The sequence below is a fragment of the Ruditapes philippinarum genome, unplaced genomic scaffold (genome assembly GCF_026571515.1).
Source record: "Ruditapes philippinarum isolate M1 unplaced genomic scaffold, ASM2657151v2 ctg8663_1_1_1_1, whole genome shotgun sequence".
NCBI classification, from domain to species: Eukaryota; Metazoa; Mollusca; class Bivalvia; order Venerida; family Veneridae; genus Ruditapes; species Ruditapes philippinarum.
In genome coordinates this window covers 62,370-87,694 of record NW_026855833.1, presented here as the reverse complement: position 1 = coordinate 87,694, position 25,325 = coordinate 62,370, and the positions used below count along the sequence as shown (strand labels likewise).

At 34.6% G+C, this 25,325-nt stretch overlaps 1 protein-coding gene across 1 annotated transcript in view; it reads right to left on the bottom strand.

Annotated features, from left to right (window-relative positions):
• Positions 1-6,002: 6,002 nt before the first annotated feature.
• LOC132744535 (protein O-mannosyl-transferase 2-like) overlaps positions 6,003-25,325 on the bottom strand; it is a 56,639-nt gene continuing 37,316 nt past the window's right edge. Inside the window, exons 13-20 of the mRNA XM_060733283.1 lie at positions 20,416-20,567; positions 19,726-19,814; positions 18,923-18,999; positions 18,518-18,589; positions 17,428-17,584; positions 16,875-17,015; positions 9,300-9,411; positions 6,003-8,743 (exon numbers count right to left, since the gene is read on the bottom strand). Coding sequence (XP_060589266.1) covers positions 8,638-8,743; positions 9,300-9,411; positions 16,875-17,015; positions 17,428-17,584; positions 18,518-18,589; positions 18,923-18,999; positions 19,726-19,814; positions 20,416-20,567 — 906 coding nt within the window. The 3' untranslated portion in view covers positions 6,003-8,637. The remainder of the gene's footprint in view (positions 8,744-9,299; positions 9,412-16,874; positions 17,016-17,427; positions 17,585-18,517; positions 18,590-18,922; positions 19,000-19,725; positions 19,815-20,415; positions 20,568-25,325) is intronic.

Genomic DNA, 25,325 nt, shown 5'->3' with positions numbered 1-25,325 from the left:
CTCAATTACACACACATATTCTATCAGTTTTCACACACGTCAGAGGTTTCTTAAAGTTTTCAAGTTTCATTTACAATCTTTTATGGAAAACTTTATTTCAGAGTGCAATATACCTTCCAAAACAGAAAGCAAAGAAGGAGAGGGGAAGAAATCAGAGGACAGGAAGGCAAAGAAATATGCCAAAAAAGAGGGGGTGTGAATAACGGCCGGAAAATGGGATAGCATGCCATACGAATACCGTCCGACAGCCGATCGGATATCGAACGTATACTTTTCCGTCACCGTACGATTGTTGCTAGCCTGGGATTCAGGCGTTGATAGTTTTTGCATAATTATAACATTTTTTTTTTTCATAACATATGCGCTAAAATATTCCGTATTCGTTCGTCGTTATGATAGTATCAATGTCGATTTGCCAAACAGAAACATAACATAAAATCGACAGACTGGAACCCAGGCTAGATTGTTGCTAATAGGCCAAATAACGGAAGGCAACTGGACATTTATCGTACGGTAGTCTGTCGATTACCTTTAGAATATCGATCGGTGTCAGGAAAGAAGATTCCAAGAGTTTTCACCGGGTGACCGGGCGAGTACCCTTCGGAAACCGTCCGAATACCTAATGGACCACAGAGTGAGAATGACCGCCCACTTCTTCCCGGGCATGATTGAAATGTTTCTCTCCGATCTCAAATTATCAACGGTGTCCCATCTATCCCTCTATACCGACCGGTCCCCTCTTGTAATGTGACGTAGGCATAACACTGAATTATATTTCGTTTGTTTGTTTAATTGGGTTTTACGTCACACCGACACAGTATAGATCATATGGCGACGTTCCAGCTTTACTGGTGGAGAAAGACCTCAAGTGCCCTTCCTTGAATTATTTCAGGCACGAACGGGCACACGAGTAGAAGTAAGCTACATGTAGCTGGATAGCTTCCTGACATGAAAGAATCCAAAGTCCCTGTCGGGATTCGAACCCACAGCGGTGAGGGGCAAGTGGTTTAAACGACCTTAAACACTCGGCCGAGGACGCCCCCGAATTATAATTCGTCATAATGACAAACGGTCATCTTTTTTTATTATTTCGCTTTTTTAGGATTTTTTCTCGTTCTAATATCGTTACTCAGCCTGTATTTCTTTAATACATGTCGAACAGAATTATCCAAACAATGTCATTTTTAGTACCTGGAAGATCAGTAATAGTTATCGTACGAGGTAAAGCAAGCATAGTATTTATAGACCCGGTGGCGATATTGTGGGTCAGACCCTGCGCTCAAGGTGATAGCACCTATAAACACTATCAAAAATATTTTAATATTTAAACACTACGAATGGGACATCTGTTACAACCATAAATCTGGTTTTCAAACAATTTTGACATGTATATAAAAAAATACTTGAATCATCAAGTCTCAATATACTTATATATCTATGATTGGCATAATTATACTTTATAAGTAATATTCTCTTCTTCATGTAATCATACTAGTATTAAAATTAATCAAATATGGAAGGGTGATGTATGGATGACAAAACACATGTTTTTGATCATTTTTTTCAATACGCTTTCTCAATTTTCTTCATTTTTATTGTCCCCACAATTTTTGGGAATAGAACTGCCACTTTTCATAGCTTTGGAAATCCCCCCGCATCCATTTGTCAGAACATTTGATCTAGGAAAACCCTCCCTCCAAATCTGAGGTTATTTAAACCAGTGCATTGCTAAGTTTTTAAATCTAATGTTAAATTTGGGAAAATGTAAAATAAATTAATTGGGGACAGGAAATTTCCTTTAAAAATTAAAAAATGTTTTTTTTATCAAGGCCCCTGTGCCCTTGCCCTTTAAACCAAGGGCCTAAAACAAAGGGGTAACTTTATAAATGTTTTCAACACCCGGCCAATATGAAGATTTGGGGAAAAAAAGGGAATTTTAAGTTAATGGGGTGGAACCAAATTTTTTGAAGTAAAAAGCCCCTTAGGCCTTGATCTTTGGGCCCCAAGTGACCTCAAAATAAAAAGGGGTTTTCCACAAAATCATCCCCTTAAATCCCTTTCCCAAAATATAAATACTGGGTAAAAGGGAAAAATCTAAAGTTTTTGGGCAGAAAAAATTTTTTAAAAGTCAAAGCCCCTGTAAACCTTTGACCGGTGCCCAAAAAATTTAAATAGGGTATTACAAGAATGACAACCCTCTTTCCCAAAAATTAGGGAAGCCCGTGGGTCAAAAAAAATCTTAATTTATTTTGGGGACAATTTTTTGAAGTAAAGGCCCCTTGCCCTTGACCTTTGCCCTTTTTGCCCAAAAACAAAAAGGGGCCAATCTACTAATCAGGGACTCCCCTCCTTTCCAAAAAAAACCCTGTGGGTAAAGGAATTTTAAGTTTTTGGGGCGGACAAGTTTTTTGGGAGTAAAACCCCTTTGCCTTGCCTTTGACCTGGTACCTCAAAAATTTTAGGGGTCATCTAAAAAATCAGGGACTAACCCCCCTTTCCCCAAATATGAAGAGTGGGAAAAGGGAAATCTTGTTATTGGGCAGAAAATTTTTTTAAAGTCAAGGCCTTGGATTTTCCCTTTTGACCTGGTGACCTCAAAAATAAGGGTATCTACAAATATGACTAACCCCCTTTCAAAATAAAAGGGATGTCCCAAAGAATTTTAAAGTTTTTGGGCGGACAATTTTGGGATAAAAACCCCCTGTGACCCCCTTTACCTGGTCCCTAAAAATCAATGGGGGTCTTTTACAAAAAGACAACCCTCCCACCAAAAAAATAGGGTCAAAGAATTTTAATTTATAGGCGGACAAGCCTTTTTTGAAGTCAAGCCCCTGTTTCTTTTGAGCCTTTGACCTGGTGACCTCAAATCAATAGGTGTCATCTACTGATATGACTACTCCATCCCCAAATTTATGAAGACTGTGGGTCAAAAGAGGAATCTTAAGTTATTGGGCGGACAAGCGTTTTTGAAGTCAAGGCCCGCCTGTGCCCCCTTGGGACCCCTTTGAACCTGGTGACCTCAAAAATCAATAGGGGTCATCTACTAAATCATGACTAACTCCATTCCAAATTGACGACTGTAGGTCAAAAGGCAATCTTAAGTTATAGGGCGGCAAGCTTTTTTGAAAGTCAAGCCCCTGTTGGACCTTGACCTCTTTGACCTAAAATCAATAAGGGGTCATCTACTAATCATGACTAAACCTCCTGCCCAATGGACGACTGTAGAGTCAAAGGAATCTTAAGTTATTGCGCGGACAGCTTTTTGAAGTCAAGGCCCCTGTGACCTGGGACCTTTGACCTAGTGAACTCAAAACTCAATAGGGGTCATCTTACTAATCATGACTAAAACTCCATGCCAAAATATGAAGACTAAGGGTCAAAGGAATCTTTAAGGTTAAATTGGGCGAACAAGAAAAAACCGACGGACAGCCAGACGGACGGCCGGACCAGACCGGACGGACAAGCTGAATTCCCTATAACCCCCTTACAAACTTTTTGTGCGGGGGAGGGTATAACTAGTACTTATAATATCCATGTATTTTAAAATAATCTTGCGAATTTACAAAACCAGAATTTACACATAAATTTGTTGGCATTGAAGCTGAATTCACAGTTTAGGACTGTTAATCCCGGCCGTTAATCTCAAACAGTACGTTCTCATACCACATTAAAAAGATATCTATACTTTATCATTACGCCTTAAAAACTGCAGTAATAACAAGTGTGCTTCAAAATAACCCACATATACTACACCTGCCAGAAATATATCACAATTTTAACAAATTCCCCAACTCACATTTTACTAAATTTTTCAAATCAATTTACCTAAAAATACAAGTTCTGAAAACAAATTAATAACTAAAATGTAAATTATCTAATTATAAACTAGAACTTGCCACTATTACATGGCGTGAATACCCCCACATCCACTTTGGTCAGAAATCAACAGTGCCCATTTAGGAGCTCAAGGACAACTCCCCTACCAATCTGAGAGTTACTAAACCATGCATTGCTAAGTTATGTATTATACATGCTTCAAATGTGAAAATGTCTAAATAATTACATTGCTGGACAGCCACATTCTTTAAGCCAATTGAGAAAGAAAAGCTTTTTTTTGTCAAGGTCCCTGTGACCTTGACCTTTGAAACCCAGGTGACCTCAAAATTTCAATAGGGGTCACTCCTACTAATCATGACTAACCTTCATGCTAAATATGACGACTGTAGGTCAAAGGAATCTTAGGTTATTGGGCGGACTAGCTTTTTGAAGTCAAGGCCCCTGTGACCTTGACCTTTGACCTAGTGACCTCAAAATCAATAGGGGTCATCTACTAATCATGACTAACCTTCATGCCAAATATGACGACTGTAGGTCAAAGGAATCTTAAGTTATTGGGTGGACAAGCTTTTTGAAGTCAAGGCCCCTGTGACCTTGACCTTTGACCTAGTGACCTCAAAATCAATAGGGGTCATCTTCTAAGCATGACTAACCTCCATGCCAAATATGACGACTGTAGGTCAAAGGAATCTTAAGTTTTTTGGGCGGACAAGCTTTTTGAAGTCAAGGCCCCTGTGACCTTGACCTTTGACCTAGTGACCTCAAAATCAATAGGGGTCATCTACTAATCATGACTAACCTCCATGCCAAATATGACGTCTGTAGGTCAAAGGAATCTTAAGTTATTGGGCGGACAAGCTTTTTGAAGTCAAGGCCCCTGTGACCTTGACCTTTGACCTAGTGACCTCAAAATCAATAGGAGTCATTTACTAATCATGACTAACCTCCATGCCAAAAATTAAGACTGTAGGTCAAAGGAATCTTAAGTTATTGGGCAGACAAGCTTTTTGAAGTCAAGGCCCCTGTGACCTTGACCTATGACCTAGTGACCTCAAAATCAATAGGGGTCATCTACTAATCATTGCTAACCTCCATGCCAAATATGAAGACTAAGGGTCAAAGGAATCTCAAGTTATTGGGCGGACAAGAAAAAACCGACGGACGGACAGCAGGACGGACGGACGAGCTGATTCCAGTATACCCCCCTTACAACTTTGTTGTGCGGGGGTATAACTAATAGGGATAAAAATATACAGACCCACAACCAAAATCTCTAAATAGAAAATACATGCACATAATAAATAAATGTTCAAATGTCAGTGATTTTTTTCTACAAATAAAGGTTAGCTTTTAAAGCCACATATACATCGTATTTGCATCTATCTTTTTTACAGCATGTATGGAATATAATACGGAATATAAACAGGGGCAACCCAATTAGATTGAACAATATGCATTCTATTCTTAACAGAAATTGATGATCCAATCATCTAAGGTATAAAGCCCCTAAATCAAATATCCATCCTTAAAATGCTGGATCAGTATTTTACGACATTTGAATCAGGACTCTTCATCAAATTTTTTTAAAAGCATAATACTCTGCAAGAAGTAAGTTGCCAGTCCTCTAAGAATATTTAAACATTGTTTGAATAATAAAATAAATAATATCATGATGTATGAAAGTAAGGAATATGGACAATCAAATGACCTTTTATTGCTTACTTTTGAAAACAATGACCATTAGGGTTTCAAATTTTTTTAAATACACAATGTAATCATTATAGCTTTTTTGCAGAAACAATGTTTGCTTAATAATAAATAGTTTCTACAGTTTTTCTAATCTTAAAAAACTATTCATGTATATTTCCTCCCCATATATACAGATTTTCTAACTTTCCAACTTTATTAGTTGAGGAAGACCATAAGCTAGCCCGATAGCTCTCTCACAAGAGGAATCCAAGAAACTGGCTCGGCTCGAACCTACAGCAGTGAAAGGCAAGTGGTTTGAGGTAACTACATCTGCCGTTATTTGTTTCCATAGTAATATAAGTACAACACAAGTTCACTTGATTTTCCACTCTGACAATGCATATTTGAGATTCATTTCCTTCTGATTATAAAACTACAAAAATATAGTTCCACTTAGTCATTTTATCTTAAATGTGTAAATCATTATAATTTTATCAGTTTTTAGTTTAAACCATTATAATTTGCCAGTTATATGTTTTAAACTATTATAATTTTACCAGCTTGTCATCAAATGTGTTCTCTGTATAGCTTAACTCACTGTTCCTTTCACCTAACCAAAGGCAGGAAAGGAAATTATATACCTTAATTCTTAAGGAAAACAATATTCATACATATAATTTAGCAGAAAACTTCAAACATAAACTTAAATCTTGGCTAAACTTTCAATTTTATCTGTTTACATTACACCCACCAACAAAGCATATCATTTTTAATTCCTAGGTTAATGGAAAATTTGTTCCATTTTCTATTTTCACTGTAAAACATGTTATATTCTTAATAATAAATCCTGAAGTAAAACATTTTATATTCTTAATCATAAAATCTTAAAATCCTGAAAGTAAGTGTTATTTCTGCATTAATTTTCAATAATTTCACTGAAAATCAATACAATTTACACTCATGATTGTCAAAATATTTTGAAAAAATATAACACATATAAAATGATACCAAATATGAGCAACAAGATCTATTTTGTGGCTGATGTGTAAGTTACAAAACATAATTAAAGTCATATGGCAATTTTCCAGCTGTTCTACAGGAAGTAGAGGGCAGGTGCCCCTCCATACATTGACCGATTTGCTAGATAAACAAAATAGTTTATTCAAAACTTTTAGTTTTGGTCAGAATATCGCTTTAATATAAATCAAGATTTTGCTCGTAAAAAAATAAACACATTATCTTATTTTGGAGTACAGTTATTCCTGGTTGCCTTGCAAACTGGTATATGTTACTTCCTCTACCACTGTAAAATGGCCATATGAAATTAACTGACAAATACATGAAATAAACAATATATAACTATGTAATAGTGAGAACCTCCATCTCTTTTATCAAATAAATATATGAGCCGCTTCACGACAAAATCAACATAGTGCGTTTGCGACCAGCATGGATCCAGACCAGCCTGCGCTTCCGCGCAGTCTGATCAGGATCCATGCTGTTCGCTATCAGTTTCTCTACTTGTAAAAGGGTTGGTAAGCGAACAGCATGGATCCTGATCAGACTGCGCGGATGCGCAGGCTGGTCTGGATCCATGCTGGTCGCAAACCCATTATGTTGGTTTTGTCGTGACACGGCTCATATTTGCGTCCAAAGTGGTTACAACATCTCATGACATTTTGTGTCCCTAATGTGATAAAATAAAATTCATATATAAAACAACTATATACCAATTCAAACAAAAATATTGAAAATGGTAGATACAAAATGTATATGAAAATACCAGGAAAGGTAACATCAAAATGTTTATAGAATATTTCCATCATTCCTTCTCAAAGAGTCTATAAAAAGCATGAATAAAATTTATCAAAGTATAGTAAATCATGCAAAAATTTGTTTTTCTCAAAATAACATACCTAAATGTAGTCGATATATTCATTGCATAACAAAAAAGAAATATTTAAACACTGGTTATTAATTAGTTTAAGAATATGAAAAAAATTCAACAACTTGTCTAAAGTATTTTGGCAATGGTAGTGTGGTATTAAATATCTACAGTGATGCCACTTTCTTACACAGACTGTTTCATTATTTGTTGTTTTTAAAAATAATTTCACATGTTTGTCAGAAAGTTTAATTCTTCTTGTGTCCCAACAAGAAACTAAATATAAACATTAAGTAGAGTTAAATGTTCTACTTAATGTTAACAATATTTAGGAAGGCACTGTACACTGCCTAAGATATTTTTCTTGTATTTCAGTAAAAGAAGAGAGCACCCCTGTGGTACAAATGCTGTATATAAAGGGCAAGAACTTAAAAATTGAATACAGGTGTACTATGGCTGTTATACACTTCATTTCACAATAAATTAAATAACTTTGTGACTGTAAATGTTCGCAATAACTATCCATGTGAAAAAAAGGGAAACAACTGTAGAAATACTAATTACTTATTTATGTCTTTTGTTCTACAGATGTACATGTACCTTGTCCTACTTAGCAAATATGCTAAGGATGAGTGCAGTATCTTTGAAAGTTTTTAAATTTTTTTATCAAGGAACCACAAAACAGTTAAAAAGGGTCATTACAGTCAGCATAAATCCCCGTATCTTATAATTATGCCTCGTCATGATAAGCAAGCATTCTATGTCTTATGAGAGTTTTAGAGTTAGTCTACTTAATACACAATTTCACAAATTTTCCAAGTTAAAAAAGGAACATAACACCAATATATTACTCTTTGTCTTACAAATTGACATTGCCATGATAAGCAAGCATGCAAAGTTTCATGTTGACACCTTTAAAAAGTGCTCTATTAATGGGCTACATGTACCTTACAGTTTTTGCATTACAACAACAACCAACCCAGCAATTATAATACCTTCACTTTTTCTTAGAAACAGACAAGCTAATAATGGCAAAAAAAAAATTCAACATAAGACAGATACTATTAATAGATTGCCTGCAACCTATTTAACACAGAATATTTTGATCAGAACTTATTTACATGAATATAATTATGTGTATTATACATAATAGTTCATAAATATTTAGAATATCCTCTTATTTTTACACTATTCAGAGTCCAAATATCCAAACATAGAAGTTTTTTTTATATTTCCCATGTGTCCAGCCATTTAAGTCCATGCATGTCACTGTCTGGATGGTTGGCATGTGGACCACTCATTCCGTAAGACAGTGGATGAAACACATAGAAACTGAAAAGACAAAAAATACATAATTTATTTATATATACTACTGTGTGATATGCATTTGAGTCATGTAACATGCCATTATTCTATATTATATTATTATAACAGTGTAAAAAAATTGGTGTTATAAATTTTCAACAAAGCCGTCATACTTTAATAAATGCCATACCACAGATTCAAAATGGTCAAATCTGTTTCATGTCATTCACACTCTGTTTACATTATATGGAAGCTTTTTATTTTACAGATGGAGGAAGAAGACCTTTGATGTCTGTCTGTGCAATATTTCAGGCACAGACAGACATCAAAGTACAACCATGATCTTCTGTAAGCTTGCTCAATGGCATCCGTGCAGTCTGATCAGGATCCATGCTGTTTGCTATCGCTTTCTCTACTTGTAATAGAGTTGGTAAGCGAACAGCATGGATCCTGATCAGACTGCGCGGATGTGCAGGCTGGTCCGGATCTATGCTGGTCGCAAACGCACTATGTTGGTTTTGTCGTGACGTGGCTCATATATTTATACCTGTATAAAGAATTCTATAATAAGCTGTAAACATACCTGTATGCAGTGACAGAGAGGATTAAACCTAGACATGTATGGAATACCAACATAGATAATGATCTAGGTAGACTATGACACAGCATTTTGATTATATAATCCAAAATGATACCTGGAACATAAACAGAAATATTAAATTAATGCAATATTTTCTATACATGTACTGTATTATTCTAGGACTCAGTAGTTTATAGTTAACAAACAAACAACAACAAACTGTTTATATTCTATTTATGTAACGAGGCACGTCATCAGACATTTCATCAATAAAAACATATTAAGTATTTTCAGTTGGTTTGTGAAAAATGGCGGAATCGGTCATGACAGCGCGATGAATCTTCATCAGACAACCACTAATGAAGATTAAATTGATCTACCTACAGACTACCACTATAGGAGATAAAAGGTGCGACCAGGAGCGATATGCCGTACGCCCAAATAGATCCCTACCCCTATTGCACTATTATTTTGTAATGATAGCCGCCGCCTGGCGATATATATAGTATGCTAAGAAGGTACACCGCCGTACCCAATATAACCAGCAAAACATGGTACTCCGCCGTACCTAATATAACCAGCAGCCAAGGTACTCCGCTGTACCTAATATAACCAGTGGCCAAGGTACTCCGCCGTACCCAATATAACCAGCAAGCAAGGTACTCCGCCGTACCTAATATAACCAGCAAGCAAGGTACTCCGCAGTACCTGATATAACCACCAGTGCAACATAGTTATACAGTGCTTAACATAAGATAGGCCTAACAAAATTAGAGCTCATCAAAGAACGCCTAGTCATAGCTATCTGGCCAGTTCTTGAAGGCCCATTTAAACCAAATAAGTAATTTTGAATCCTACAGATCGCAGTCTACCCACAGACAACCACTATGGAATATTCCACGACCATAGGTATGCAATGTGAATTTTTTATCTCCCTGTATGAAAGACACTAGCAAATTGTAGCAAGTGACTCCTGGTCGCACCTAAGAAAAGAATTTTCCGCTGTCATAACAATAAATAAAGTATGAAAACTATTGTTTTGTAAACGCTGTTAATATATATGCCTGTCTCCCAGCTTAAGTTTGTAATTAAACACATATGTATTGAAATAAACTGTTTATCCTTGTCTAGGATGGTTTAACACGCTCGATTTTACACAATTATAATTAACAAAGTCGTTAGTACTCTCCGACCAAAGGGTGCTGCACTTTGTTCAAATTGTTTGTTCATTCTTGAATCCCGGCGTATATTGTTAATAAACACATATGTACAAATAGTAAACATTGTTGATCCTTGTCTAGGATAGTTTTACACAAGTCGTTAGTACAATCAGTCCGGTGAATGCTGCTATGGAACTCCGGCATGGCTGTTCATTGTGTATATTCGTCCATTTAACGTTTAGCGTGCCTCCCTAAAGTCAGCAGTACGGGCGCAGTTACAGCCAGAAACATACTGAAATATAAAAGCTAAGCAGCACCATTTGGACTTCAACAATTTCATAAAACATCAAATACTAAGATATGAAAACAGATAACATGATACTTCTGGGTGCGGTGGGTGGGTTTTTTGCTTACTGCTTTGTCGAGAAAAAAGAGGGCGAATACCGAAATGATCGCCTTTATATATGACTTGATACGTCATAATGACTTACTTCTCCCGGCGCGAGATTTTGGGCGTGTACTTAAGGCCAGACTAAAATGCTTTATAGGTTATGGACATGTCACTGAGCCATAATAAAGTAGATTAATATTAAGAATTAATCTTGATTATTCTAGGACTCAGTAGTTTATAGTTAACAAACAAACAACAACAAACTGTTTATATTCTATTTATGTAACGAGGCACGTCATCAGACATTTCATCAATAAAAACATATTAAGTATTTTCAGTTGGTTTGTGAAAAATGGCGGAATCGGTCATGACAGCGCGATGAATCTTCATCAGACAACCACTAATGAAGATTAAATTGATCTACCTACAGACTACCACTATAGGAGATAAAAGGTGCGACCAGGAGCGATATGCCGTACGCCCAAATAGATCCCTACCCCTATTGCACTATTATTTTGTAATGATAGCCGCCGCCTGGCGATATATATAGTATGCTAAGAAGGTACACCGCCGTACCCAATATAACCAGCAAACATGGTACTCCGCCGTACCTAATATAACCAGCAGCCAAGGTACTCCGCTGTACCTAATATAACCAGTGGCCAAGGTACTCCGCCGTACCCAATATAACCAGCAAGCAAGGTACTCCGCCGTACCTAATATAACCAGCAAGCAAGGTACTCCGCAGTACCTGATATAACCACCAGTGCAACATAGTTATACAGTGCTTAACATAAGATAGGCCTAACAAAATTAGAGCTCATCAAAGAACGCCTAGTCATAGCTATCTGGCCAGTTCTTGAAGGCCCATTTAAACCAAATAAGTAATTTTGAATCCTACAGATCGCAGTCTACCCACAGACAACCACTATGGAATATTCCACGACCATAGGTATGCAATGTGAATTTTTTATCTCCCTGAATGAAAGACACTAGCAAATTGTAGCAAGTGACTCCTGGTCGCACCTAAGAAAAGAATTTTCCGCCACAGAATAAATTATTATTTATTTCCCCAAAATTCTTATTACAATATTTTCAATAAAGTTTCCCGGATTGTGTCAATGTACATATCAAGGCCGACGTCGGATAGATGAACGCCATCGCTCCTAAAAAATCCCGGTGTACTTTCGTCGATATCGAAACGTATACAATGATGGTTTTTTGTTAGCCTAATTATTTTGCGCCCAAATTGGTTTACGCGTTTTCTTTTCTTTTCTATAAGACGTTTTTCGTCATTTCCAACACCCCAATCAATACGCTGCAAAATATCGACCCAGACGAATTCAGAGTCGGGAAAAGCGGATGTAATATATTGGATGCTTTCCTGCACCATTTTTAAATATGAAGCGTAATGAATGCTTAGTAAGGTCATTGCCGCCTAAATGAAAAAATACAACCTTTGGCGGTGTTCGAAAAACCACAGGTAGTTGGACACAATGAATGAAATCTTCCCATCCCAATCCTCGAATGCCCACCAAGCAATGCTATGTCCGTCGGGAAGACTTAGATTGGGTGTATTTCTAAACTGCGCTCTGACGCCGGCCCAATATGGTAATGAATCCCCAAGAAACCAAATATCTGGAATGAAATGATAAGTGCCCTATAAATAATATTCTAATTTTGTGTGTTTACTCTTATATAAGTTAAATAAGCTGTCGAGTTCCAACGGCCCAACTTCATTATTTCCGTTTCCGGCAGCCCAGACGAAGCTAGTTGAGTAGCCCTACCAATTCTAAAGCTATGGCTTTTATATTTTTCTGACCCAAATTTTGTTCGAGATAAACTCTTTTGAAGCACCGCAGAAAATTGATAGCGAGTTACAGGGGTGCCATTCATATGAATAAAGAATTGTCTGTTTATATCTGGTCTAACAGCTAGATAGGAGCGTAAACTACAGACTGGGCATATAGAAATATCTGCCTCGCACGGTATCTTAAGCGTTACTGGCTTCCCGTACTGATTATTCTTATAAACTGTTAAAGTAATGAAAACAGACTTCTTGTCATTTGCTATTTTGACCTCGGAAAACCCGACTGCTCTATTCGTTGTCCGAGTCGCAACCAATTCGCTTATTCTAAAAAGGCCAAAATATGCTAGCGTAAACATAGTCTTAAAAAGACGGTTTTCAAACTCATTATTTGTAACAGCGTGTAAAACATTACAGATTGCATGCAACATTAAAAGTGTAATTGGAGCCCTCTTGTCAATAGATGGTCTGGCTCTGCGGCAACCTTCAAGAATCTTACGTATCAAAAATACGTCGCTAATATTGTACCATCCATTTATTTTATGATGAAACGATAAACCCGAGATATACGTAGTAATTGTTCTCGGTGAGTAGAGTTTTTCAAAAGCAGTAGGTAACAAACCACATTATATGCTGTAGCGGTATGGGCCATACGGATTGAAGCTTATATAACCCTCTGAATGAATTGAAAGTATTAATTGCTGTATTGTATGCTAATCGAGTGTTAGAGGAAATCCCCGTGTATACCAGTTGTCTAGATCTAAGCTGAATATATTCCATAGATGGTCCGGCATTGGAGTCATGGTTGTGTCCGCTTGTGGAGCTAGCTCTCTGAACTTTTGGTTCTGAAATCGAGAGAGTGCATCGGCAATATTATTTTTTGACCCAGCGATATGAGACGCTTTTATCAAGCAATTGTGCCTTAAGCATTGCATGGTTAGTATCCTAACTAAGGATAATATAAGGGGAGACTTCGAAGTCATCGTGTTTAAAATGCACACCACTGATTGATTATCGCAATTAAAGCGTACTTTCTTGTTTTTAATTTTTGAGCCGAAAAGGACTGTAGCGATAACAATTGGAAAAAGTTCCAAAAGCGTAATATCTTTTGTCAAACTATTTTCTTTCCACGAAATTGGCCATTTACATTGGCACCAATGTCCCTTAAACCAAATACCGAAGCCTATACCGCCCGAGCTATCCGTAAATAATTGTTCATCATCGTTAGAGATCCAAAATCGATCATGAAACATTGAAATACCGTTATAATGCTTAAAAAATTCAAGCCATATTTTCAGATCACATTTCATTTCATTTGTTACTCTGATATGATGGTAAGAGCGTTTAACCCCGCATGTGGCGTCAATTAAACGCCTACAAAAAGGTCTGCCTACTACAATAGCCCGGCAACAAAAAATTAAGGGAACCTATTAATGACTGTATATTTTTTTAATTTTACCGACTTTTTTGTTAGGGTCGCGAGAATTTTTTCAACTACTTCCTGTATTTTTTCCCCCGGAATTCGGACTAACATTTGCCTGGAATTTAGTTCAAGACCTAAATATACTAATACTTGACACGGGCCTTCGGATTTCTCGTCTGCTAGCGGAACTCCGATTTCCTGCATACTTTCCGAGAAAATTTTCATGTTATTTTTACAGCTTTCAATGGAAGTGTCTCCTCCTAAAAAATCATCGAGATAATGAAGTAATTTCTTATTCGGAATTCTGCGTTTAATAATGTATTCCAAGAATGTTGAAAATTTTCGAACAGACTAGGTGAAATGCAGCAGCCGAAGGGTAAGCATTTGTCAAAATAATAACTGCCGTTAAACATAAAGCCCAGTAGTTCAAAATCGTCTGGATGAACAGGAAGCAGTCTGAACGCATTTTTTAATATCCATTTTAAATAAGTAACAATTTTGACCTAGATCTTGAACCATGTGTATTGCCTCATCAAATTCCGTGTATTTAACTGAACATAATTTTGGATCAATGAAGTCATTAACAGACGAACCTTCCGGATAGGATAAATGATGAATCAATCGAAAGTCCCCTATTGTTTTCTTTGGGACAATTCCGATCGGCGAGACTTTAAGGTTAATTAAAGGGAGGTAATTAAAAGGACCGGCAACTCTGCCTGCCTTTATTTCTTTTTTCTATTTTTTGTTGCGCTATATCAGGGTATTGGGTCACGGATTTTAGGTTTTTACAAAGCCGTGGTTCCCTTGGGCCCTCGTAATTTAGACGAAAACCATGTTTGAAACCCATTAACAGTATTTTAACATCCGAAGAATCATAGTTAATCAACCACTGTTGTAAACTTGGAATTTTAACTGGCGAATAAGCAATATCGTAGATATGTCCGTTATTAACGTCTATAGTAGCTCCTATGCGGTCTTGTATAGGGCATTGTGCGGCGAAAGGATCCACGTGTTTTGCCGTGAAATGAGTCCGTTTCTGCCGCACGAGGTTGGGGACTGAATTTCCCGCTGTTCGTGTCGTTTGCACTAAAGGAATTTTTTCTTGAATTAGGGACGCAGTTAACAAATGGATGTCCCTTGTTACAACTATAACATGCGTGTGTATACTTGCAATTCGGCCATTTGCATTGGCCTCTATTAAAGTCAATGCAGATATTTTGTGGTCGTGACTGTTTTTTCTGTTCGAAATTTAGTAATTGTGGATGATTTTTCTGTTCTCCACGAAGGGGCATACAACGTAACCATAAATCATGGTTAATATAAGACCATGATACAGGTGTTATTGCCTGTCGGCTTCTAAATTGTTGGTCGTAAATTTTCCAGAAAGTACCACCATGGACTGATGCGCATTCTCTTATAATGAAAAAATATTGCAGTAGCTCGTGAATTTTAAGCGGATGAGCCGAAAGATAAATGTCCATAAATATGATGAATGCGTCAGTCCATCTTTCTATAGAATTTATGTCATCTTTGCTTTCATTTTGTCGTGACTCAATTTTACCAGTATTGGAAATATATAATGTGCCAACGTTATTATAATCGGCCAACTCCACCGCACCCTTTAACAATAAAGACAAATTAATATATTCGCCTTTGCAAATACGTTGTTTTAAAGACGAAGGTACGTGCATAGCGATTTCGTCGCTAGTTTGCCTAAGTAATTCAACAGGATGAGGTGAAATGACATTTGAAACATTGTTTTGAACCTGTAATTCTGTATTATTTACATTATCGTAACTAATTTCGGTAGAGCGGCGAGTGATATTCTCATCACTGCATAACCTATCTGATGTACAAGCAGACGAAGTTGATGCCACGTGGCCGCCACGTGGAAGGATGTCAGATGCCCGTAAAATTTGTTCAAAATCAATAACTGAATGCGACTCACCTCTATCCACGTTGTCCTCGTTGTTATCAAAAGAGACCCTTTGTCTTTTAGGCTGTTGCTGCTGGCTGTCTTCTGCTCCATGGCTAGCATTCCTTGTTCGCCTTCTGCCTCGTGCACCTCTACCACGCCCTGGCATGTCGATTTTATTTTTTAACGTTTTTTGCTTACTGCTTTGTCGAGAAAAAGAGGGCGAATACCGAAATGATCGCCTTTATATATGACTTGATACGTCATAATGACTTACTTCTCCCGGCGCGAGATTTTGGGCGTGTACTTAAGGCCAGACTAAAATGCTTTATAGGTTATGGACATGTCACTGAGCCATAATAAAGTAGATTAATATTAAGAATTAATCTTGATTGTTCATTGAATATCTGCCTTTTACTCATAAACAAACCACATATTATCGTGTGTAGACATGTTATGTTACATGTTTTTTAGTATTCTTAATACCAGTATTCCTACACTTGAATATAACATTTTCTTGTACTGTAAATATCCATGTAAAAACTTATGTTGATTTGTAATAGCAATAAACAAGATGACTGCTTGCAGTGTTCACGCTCATCTGTTAATGACAATAACTATCTATAAACAATTTTGACAAAAAATTTCATATAGCTCGACTTTTTTTTTCTTAATAGACAAGCTAAAAATCAACATAAATAAAACCAGTTTATGTCTGCACCCTGCTGAGTGCTATTCTTTACTATTTATTTTTATTACAATTGTGCTTTGCTTCAGAAGATTTTAACTAAATTAATATAATTGAAAAATTACTTGCCATCAGATGAAAACTTTTAACAATTGTTTCAATAAATCAACTAGACCAATCATTTTATGATTTACCTGCCAGCATACAGCTATACAAGAGTGCTGGGAAATAGTGATGGAAGTAGAGAACTCTTGTCATAGGCCAGAATGGAAGGTAATGTAAACCCCAGCCAATCATTGCCCACCAGCACGCACTAAATGTACGCTCCTTAAATTCTGAATAAAAAAATATGGAGAATTAATACATATATAATTATGTAAACTAGCACATGTACAGAATGACACATAAAATTAAGAGAACACCAAAAAGAGAGTGGAGATCACCAAAGAATGCAGCCTTCTAAAATATCCAGCCACAGACAGCCAATAAACAGTTTTAACATGTAAATGATGAAATGATATTGATACTCAAGGGAGATCGGGGGTGGTGTCTATCTTGGAACAACCCCCACAAATGCTGAAAAAAAATGTTTCAGAGACACCTGAACTTAACAAAACTAAACACAAGTTGTTTTCTTCTTCTTCTTCTTAACTAAATGTTAGTAATTTAAAACCAATTTATATCATTATTATACACAAAAGACTTCTTCTACCAGTTAAACAAAGACAAACGTTAATAAACATTTACCTGCAACTTCTTTTGATGTTTTCACTCCCCTTTGAACTTTCATAGAATGTACCAGGTAAATGACCAGAAATAAGGGCATTATCACCAACAGTCCAAAAAATATCACAGGGTTGCCTAGGAGATACACCCTATGGTCGTTTCCAGAGAAAACCTGACCCTAAAATAAATACAACATACTTCAATCATTTTATCATAAATATAAAATATAGTAAGTGCTGAACAGTTTTGTAACTGGAATTTACTTTAAATTTTCATTACAGATTTAAAGGGACTCCACTGAGGTTTTTTGACATGATGGGACTGAAAATATTTTTTCCAGGTAAAAGGACAATTTGATGTAGGTTTATGCAACTAACCTTTGTGCAAAATTTCAGATCATTCGCGCACTTTGTTTTTCCAGAATAATTATTCAAATTATAAATACATGACCCAAAATGAAAAGCGTTTAAATGCTTTTCACTCAAATCGGGCTAAGAAAAGCATAAAAATACGATTTTCAATTTATTTCAAAGTATATGTTTTAACTATCTTTGCATATATTTCTTATTAAAGTGCCCAGGCTCATTTATGTAAGACATTCAAATGTTATGTTTTTAGGCTATTAAACCTCAGTGGAGTCCCTTTAACTTATACCAGCACAACTTACAAAATGAAACACAATGTAACTTAGGTCACATTTACAGATAACTGTCTCAAGGTGCCCTTCTTTGCAACTAGCAGTGCAGGGCAAAATTATGAACTTAGCATATTGCCAGGTATGAGCCATTGAAGTGTGACTGTACAAAATAATTGACATAAGATGCAGTATACTAAGCAACAGGGAAAGATTTATATTATTACTTAAGTTGCTGTCATTTATTACATTTTTTGTTAAATTTATGAAATTACTTCTTTTGGTTGTTGTTTTCTTTGCATTTACATGTTACTGGGTAGAAATTTTGACCAGAATTTTTCCTAATTTTTAAGTAAATGGACAACTGCATAAGTGATTCCTAAATTCTATTATATCAAATTTACAATTATAACTAATTCAGAGAATGTATCAATATTAAATTTATAGACAGAATGTATGCATATCAGGAGATCTTACTTTCCAGTTTATAGGCCACTGCCATGGTCTTGATGTTACCTCTCCTTCCTTAGGTTTCAGTCCAGCATTTCCCTGAAAAATTCATTATTAAATTAAAACTTAGCACTCGACAATCATATTATGTTGAAATCCAGGAAATTGAGGATGTTTAACTTTATATCAAATTTATTTCTAAAATATAAATATATTATTAAATTTCTAAAATAATACAGCAAACTTGTTTGTGTAGAATGATCAAATGAATTTTTATAGTCTAAAAACAAAACTTTTCAGTTTGCTTCTGTTTCTTTGCACACATTATTTCTAATTCAACTGAATGAAAATGACAATAAGTTTGTTTTAAAGTTATTACCCATTTGTTTACAAGTGGTGCTAAGATGTATACAAATGGAAAATATACTTCACCTGTGTCATAACAGCATGACTTTCTATAAACATGTCCAAGAACGATGGTTTGTACACTTCAAAACTTACATTAGGCACTGAAATATAGAATAGCAATATAATGACAACTTATAAATTTAGGTGAATTTATATCCCATATTAATTAATATCCTCTTAAAGCAGCATGCTTCCAGATCCATGCCAATTTTCATGAAAATTTTGAATATGTATTAAAAAGTAAAATATTGTCAAGTGAACAAAGTAAGTAATTTGCACATTGCAAACAGCACTTTAAATCCATATGTATTACCAAAAAGAGGTTAAAATATGCAAAAATAGCCCTTCCTGCATTAGCTAAGATAGTATGGTGATAAAATACTACATGTAAATTATTACTTGAATCTTTAATCATTTTCCTTTTCTTAAAATCTTAGTACATTTTTCTCAAATTTGATTTTCTTTATCTGGAGGCCTGCAGCTTTAATTAACATCCCTCTGGCCACACACACACACATGCGCGAGTGCACACATGCACGCACACACACTACATGAATTTCCCTCTAAATATATATTCCCTCTAATATGATATTCTTCTAAATTAAATTCATCATCCTTCAGAATTGATATATCCCTGTAAAATGATATCTCCTATAGACTTATATCCCTCTGAAATATTATTCCTCTTAATTAAATATCCTAATTGACATTTTCCCTTTGAACTGTTCCATGTATCTCCTGTAAACTCCCATCTTCCCTAAACTTTTAAATCTTTTTTACACACTATTTAAACACTTGCATCTTTGTTATCTTTATAAAACACTTACATCTTTGATCTCTGATCTCCTCTACGCTCCATAATGTTTTACTGTCTTTTGTGTCAGGGTTACAAGTCACTTCTTGCTGCTCAAAGCCCCTGAGAAATATAAATAATCCACAGCATCTATATTATTCTAACTACTTGCCCATATCATAACAAAAGATAACATATAGATAAGTTATTATCATTCTGAAGCAAACAACAATAACTGATATTTAGAATATAAAACAAGCAAATAACAAGAACTGTCAGTAGGACAGCTCGTTTAGCTTTTCTCAAAGTGTGATAGTCTCAAAGAGCTGGGACAATATAGGAATTCAGAAAGAGAAAAATTTCATTAATAATGCACGGCATAGTTATGAAATTTGGAAAGTGACCTACAATTAGGATCTAAAACACAAGTATGAAGCTTCAAATGAACAACTAAAGTAATTTTATAGACTGATCAAGCATACACAACTTTAATCAGAAATTTTGTACTTTGTAAGTTTCACTTGAATATAATATATTTTTTCTTAAGTTTAATTTTTTGAATATTTATGTCTACTCATCTACAGGAATCCCACTTTAAGGAATGCAATGATTATACATTGTACTCAAGACAAACCCACTAATTTACACACATACACAATGCTAAAACAATTGCTCTCCAAATTTTCCGTAGAGTGTCATAAATAAAGAAAAATAAAATATTCACCATTTTGGTAACTTTTTGTCATGAGCATAGAGAGCACATTTCACATGGTAGTGTATGAGCTTAAACTTGGACTGTACAACTTTAATCTGAGCTCCTTCCACAGCCCCAGGAACAACAATCTGCCATATATCATTGGCATCACCTCTACCATCCTGTAAATATATATAGTTATATAAACATAAATAGTAATGTAAACATACAGAATATAGTCATGTAAACATATAAAGTAATGCAAACATATATAGTAATGAAAACATTTATAGTAATGAAAACATAAATAGTAATGAAAACATATATAGTAATGAAAACATAAATAGTAATGAAAACATATATAGTAATGAAAACATATATAGTAATGAAAACATATATAGTAATGAAAACATATATAGTAATGAAAACATAAATAGTAATGAAAACATATATTGTAATGAAAACATAAATAGTAATGAAAACATATATAGTAATGAAAACATATATAGGAATGAAAACATATATAGTAATGAAAACATATATAGTAATGAAAACATAAATAGTAATGAAAACATATATAGTAATGAAAACATATATAGTAATGAAAACATAAAATAGTAATGAAAACATAAATAGTAATGAAAACATATATAGTAATGAAAACATAAATAGTAATGAAAACATATATAGTAATAAAAACAAATATAGTAATGAAAACATATATAGTCATGAAAACATATATAGTAATGAAAACATAAATAGTAATGAAAACATAAATAGTAATGAAAACATAAATAGTAATGAAAACATATATAGTAATGAAAACATAAATAGTAATGAAAACATATATAGTAATGAAAACATAAATAGTAATGAAAACATATATAGTAATGAAAACATAAATAGTAATGAAAACATAAATAGTAATGAAAACATAAATAGTAATGTAAACATACAGAATATAGTCATGTAAACATATAAAGTAATGCAAACATATATAGTAATGAAAACATATATAGTAATGAAAACATAAATAGTAATGAAAACATATATAGTAATGAAAACATATATAGTAATGAAAACATATATAGTAATGAAAACATAAATAGTAATGAAAACATATATAGTAATGAAAACATATATAGTAATGAAAACATATATAGTAATGAAAACATATATAGTAATGAAAACATATATAGTAATGAAAACATATATAGTAATGAAAACATATATAGTAATGAAAACATAAATAGTAATGAAAACATAAATAGTAATGAAAACATATATAGTAATGAAAACATAAATAGTAATGAAAACATATATAGTAATAAAAACAAATATAGTAATGAAAACATATATAGTCATGAAAACATATATAGTAATGAAAACATAAATAGTAATGAAAACATATATAGTAATGAAAACATAAATAGTAATGAAAACATATATAGTAATGAAAACATAAATAGTAATGAAAACATATATAGTAATGAAAACATAAATAGTAATGAAAACATATATAGTAATGAAAACATAAATAGTAATGAAAACATAAATAGTAATGAAAACATAAATAGTAATGAAAACATATATAGTAATGAAAACATAAATAGTTATGAAAACATATATAGTAATGAAAACATAAATAGTAATGAAAACATATATAGTAATGAAAACATATATAGTAATGAAAACATATATAGTATTGAAAACATATATAGTAATGAAAACATATATAGTAATGAAAACATATATAGTAATGAAAACATATATAGTAATGAAAACATATATAGTAATGAAAACATATATAGTAATGTAAACATATATAGTAATGAAAACATAAATAGTAATGAAAACATAAATAGTAATGAAAAACATATATAGTAATGAAAACATAAATAGTAATGAAAACATAAATAGTAATGAAAACATAAATAGTAATGAAAACATATATAGTAATGAAAACATAAATAGTAATGAAAACATAAATAGTAATGAAAACATATATAGTAATGAAAACATATATAGTAATGAAAACATAAATAGTAATGAAAACATATATAGTAATGAAAACATAAATAGTAATGAAAACATAAATAGTAATGAAAACATAAATAGTAATGAAAACATATATAGTAATGTAAACATATATAGTAATGAAAACATAAATAGTAATGAAAACATATATAGTAATGAAAACATATATAGTAATGAAAACATAAATAGTAATGAAAACATAAATAGTAATGAAAACATAAATAGTAATGAAAACATATATAGTAATGAAAACATATATAGTAATGAAAACATATATAGTAATGAAAACATAAATAGTAATGAAAACATATATAGTAATGAAAACATATATAGTAATGTAAACATATATAGTAATGGAAACATATATAGTAATGCAAACATAAACAAGATATGTTTGTAAAACATGTATGCCCCCTATCAGCAGCCAATTAGTCATGTGATAAGATTATTATGCATGACTTCTGACCCAGTGATCAAACAATTAAGAAGGGTTATCAAGTATCTACTGGTCATGACCTTAACCTTTGACCCCTTGACCCAAAACTCAATAGGGGTCATCTGCTGGTCACGACCAATCATCATACAAAGTTTGAAGTTCCTAGGCCTAAGCGTTTTTAATTAAATGATCGGAAACCGTTTTTACCTTCAAGGTCAATGTGACCTTGACCTTTGACCCCTTGACCCAAAACTCAATAGGGGTCATCTGCTGGTCATGACCAATTATCATAAAAAGTTTGAAGTTCCTAGGCCTAAGCTTTTTTAGTTAATTGATCGGAAACCGTTTTTACCTACAAGGTCAATGTGACCTTGACCTTTGACCCCTTGACCCCAAAATCAATAGGTCATCTGCTGGTCATGACCTATCACCATACCAAGTTCGAAGTTCCTAGGCCTTAGGGTTCTTAAGTTATTTATTGAAAGCATTTTTACCTACAAGGTCAATGTGACCTTGCCCTTTGACCCCTTAACCCCAAAATCAATAGGGGTCATCTGCTGGTCATGACCAATCACCATACAAGTTTGAAGTTTCTAGGCCTAAGGGTTCTTTAGTTATTTATCGGAAACAATTTTTACCTACAAGATCAATGTGACCTTGACCTTTGACCCCTTAACCCCAAAATCAATAGAGGTCATCTGCTGGTCATGACCAATCACCATACCAAGTTTGAAGTTCCTATGCCTTAGGGTTCTTTCGTTATTGATCAGAAACCGTTTTTACCCAAGAGGTCAATGTGACCTTGACCTTTGACCCCTTGTCCCCAAAATCAATAGGGGTCATCTACTGATCATGACCAATCACCATATCAAGTCTGAAATCCCTAGGCTTAAGGGTTCTTTCGTTATTGATCGGAAACAGTTTTTACCTACAAGATCAATGTGACCTTGACCTTTGACCCCTTAACCCCAAAATCAATAGGGGTCATCTACTGATCATGACCAATCACCATATCAAGTTTGAAATCCCTAGGCCTAAGGGTTCTTTCGTTATTGATCGGAAACAGTTTTTACCTACAAGATCAATGTGACCTTGACCTTTGACCCCTTAACCCCAAAATCAATAGAGGTCATCTGCTGGTCATGACCAATCACCATACCAAGTTTGAAGTTCCTATGCCTTAGGGTTCTTTCGTTATTGATCAGAAACCGTTTTTACCCAAGTGGTCAATGTGACCTTGACCTTTGACCCCTTGACCCCAAAATCAATAGGGGTCATCTACTGATCATGATCAATCACCATACCAAGTTTGAAGTTCCTAGGCCTTAAAGTTCTTTAGTTATTGATCGGAAACCGTTTTTGCTTTCAAGGTCAATGTGACCTTGACCTTTGACCCCTTGACCCCAAAATCAATAGGGGTCATCTACTGATCATGATCAATCACCATACCAAGTTTGAAGTTACTAGGCCTTAAAGTTCTTTAGTTATTGATCGGAAACCGTTTTTGCTTTCAAGGTCAATGTGACCTTGACCTTTGACCCCTTGACCCCAAAGTCAATAGGGGTCATCTACTGATCATGACCAATCACCATACCAAGTTTGAAGTTCCTAGGCCTTAAAGATCTTTAGTTATTGATCGGAAACCGTTTTTGCTTACAAGGTCAATGTGACCTTGACCTTTGACCCCTTGACCCCAAAATCAATAGGGGTCATCTACTGGTCATGACCAATCACCATACCAAGTTTGAAGTTCCTAGGCCTAAGGGTTCTTTAGTTATCACTCGGAAACCATTTGGTCTACGGACCGACGGACCGACAAGTGCAAAGCAATATACCCCCTTTTCTTCGAAATGGGGGCATAATAATAATGAAAACATATATTGTAATGAAAACATAAATAGTAAACAAGATATGTTTGTAAAACATGTATGCCCCCTATCAGCAGCCAATTAGTCATGTGATAAAGTTATTATGCATGACTTCTGACCCAATGATCAAACAATTAATAAGGGTTATCAAGTATCTACTGGTCATGACCTTAACCTTTGACCCCTTGACCCAAAACTCAATAGGGGTCATCTGCTGGTCACGACCAATCATCATACAAAGTTTGAAGTTCCTAGGCCTAAGCGTTTTTAGTTAATTGATAGGAAACCGTTTTTTACCTACAAGGTCAATGTGACCTTGACCTTTGACCACTTGACCCCAAATCAATAGGTCAGCTGCTGGTCATGACCAATCACCATACCAAGTTTGAAGTTCCTAGGCCTAAGGGTTCTTTAGTTATTGATTGGAAACCGTTTTAACATACAAGGTCAATGTGACCTTGACCTTTGACCCCAAAATCAATAGGGGTAATCTGCTGGTCATGACAAATCACCATGCCAAGTTTGAAGTTCCTAGGCCTAAGTGTTCTTAAGTTATTGATCAGAAACCGTTTTTACTTACAAGGTCAATGTGACGTTGA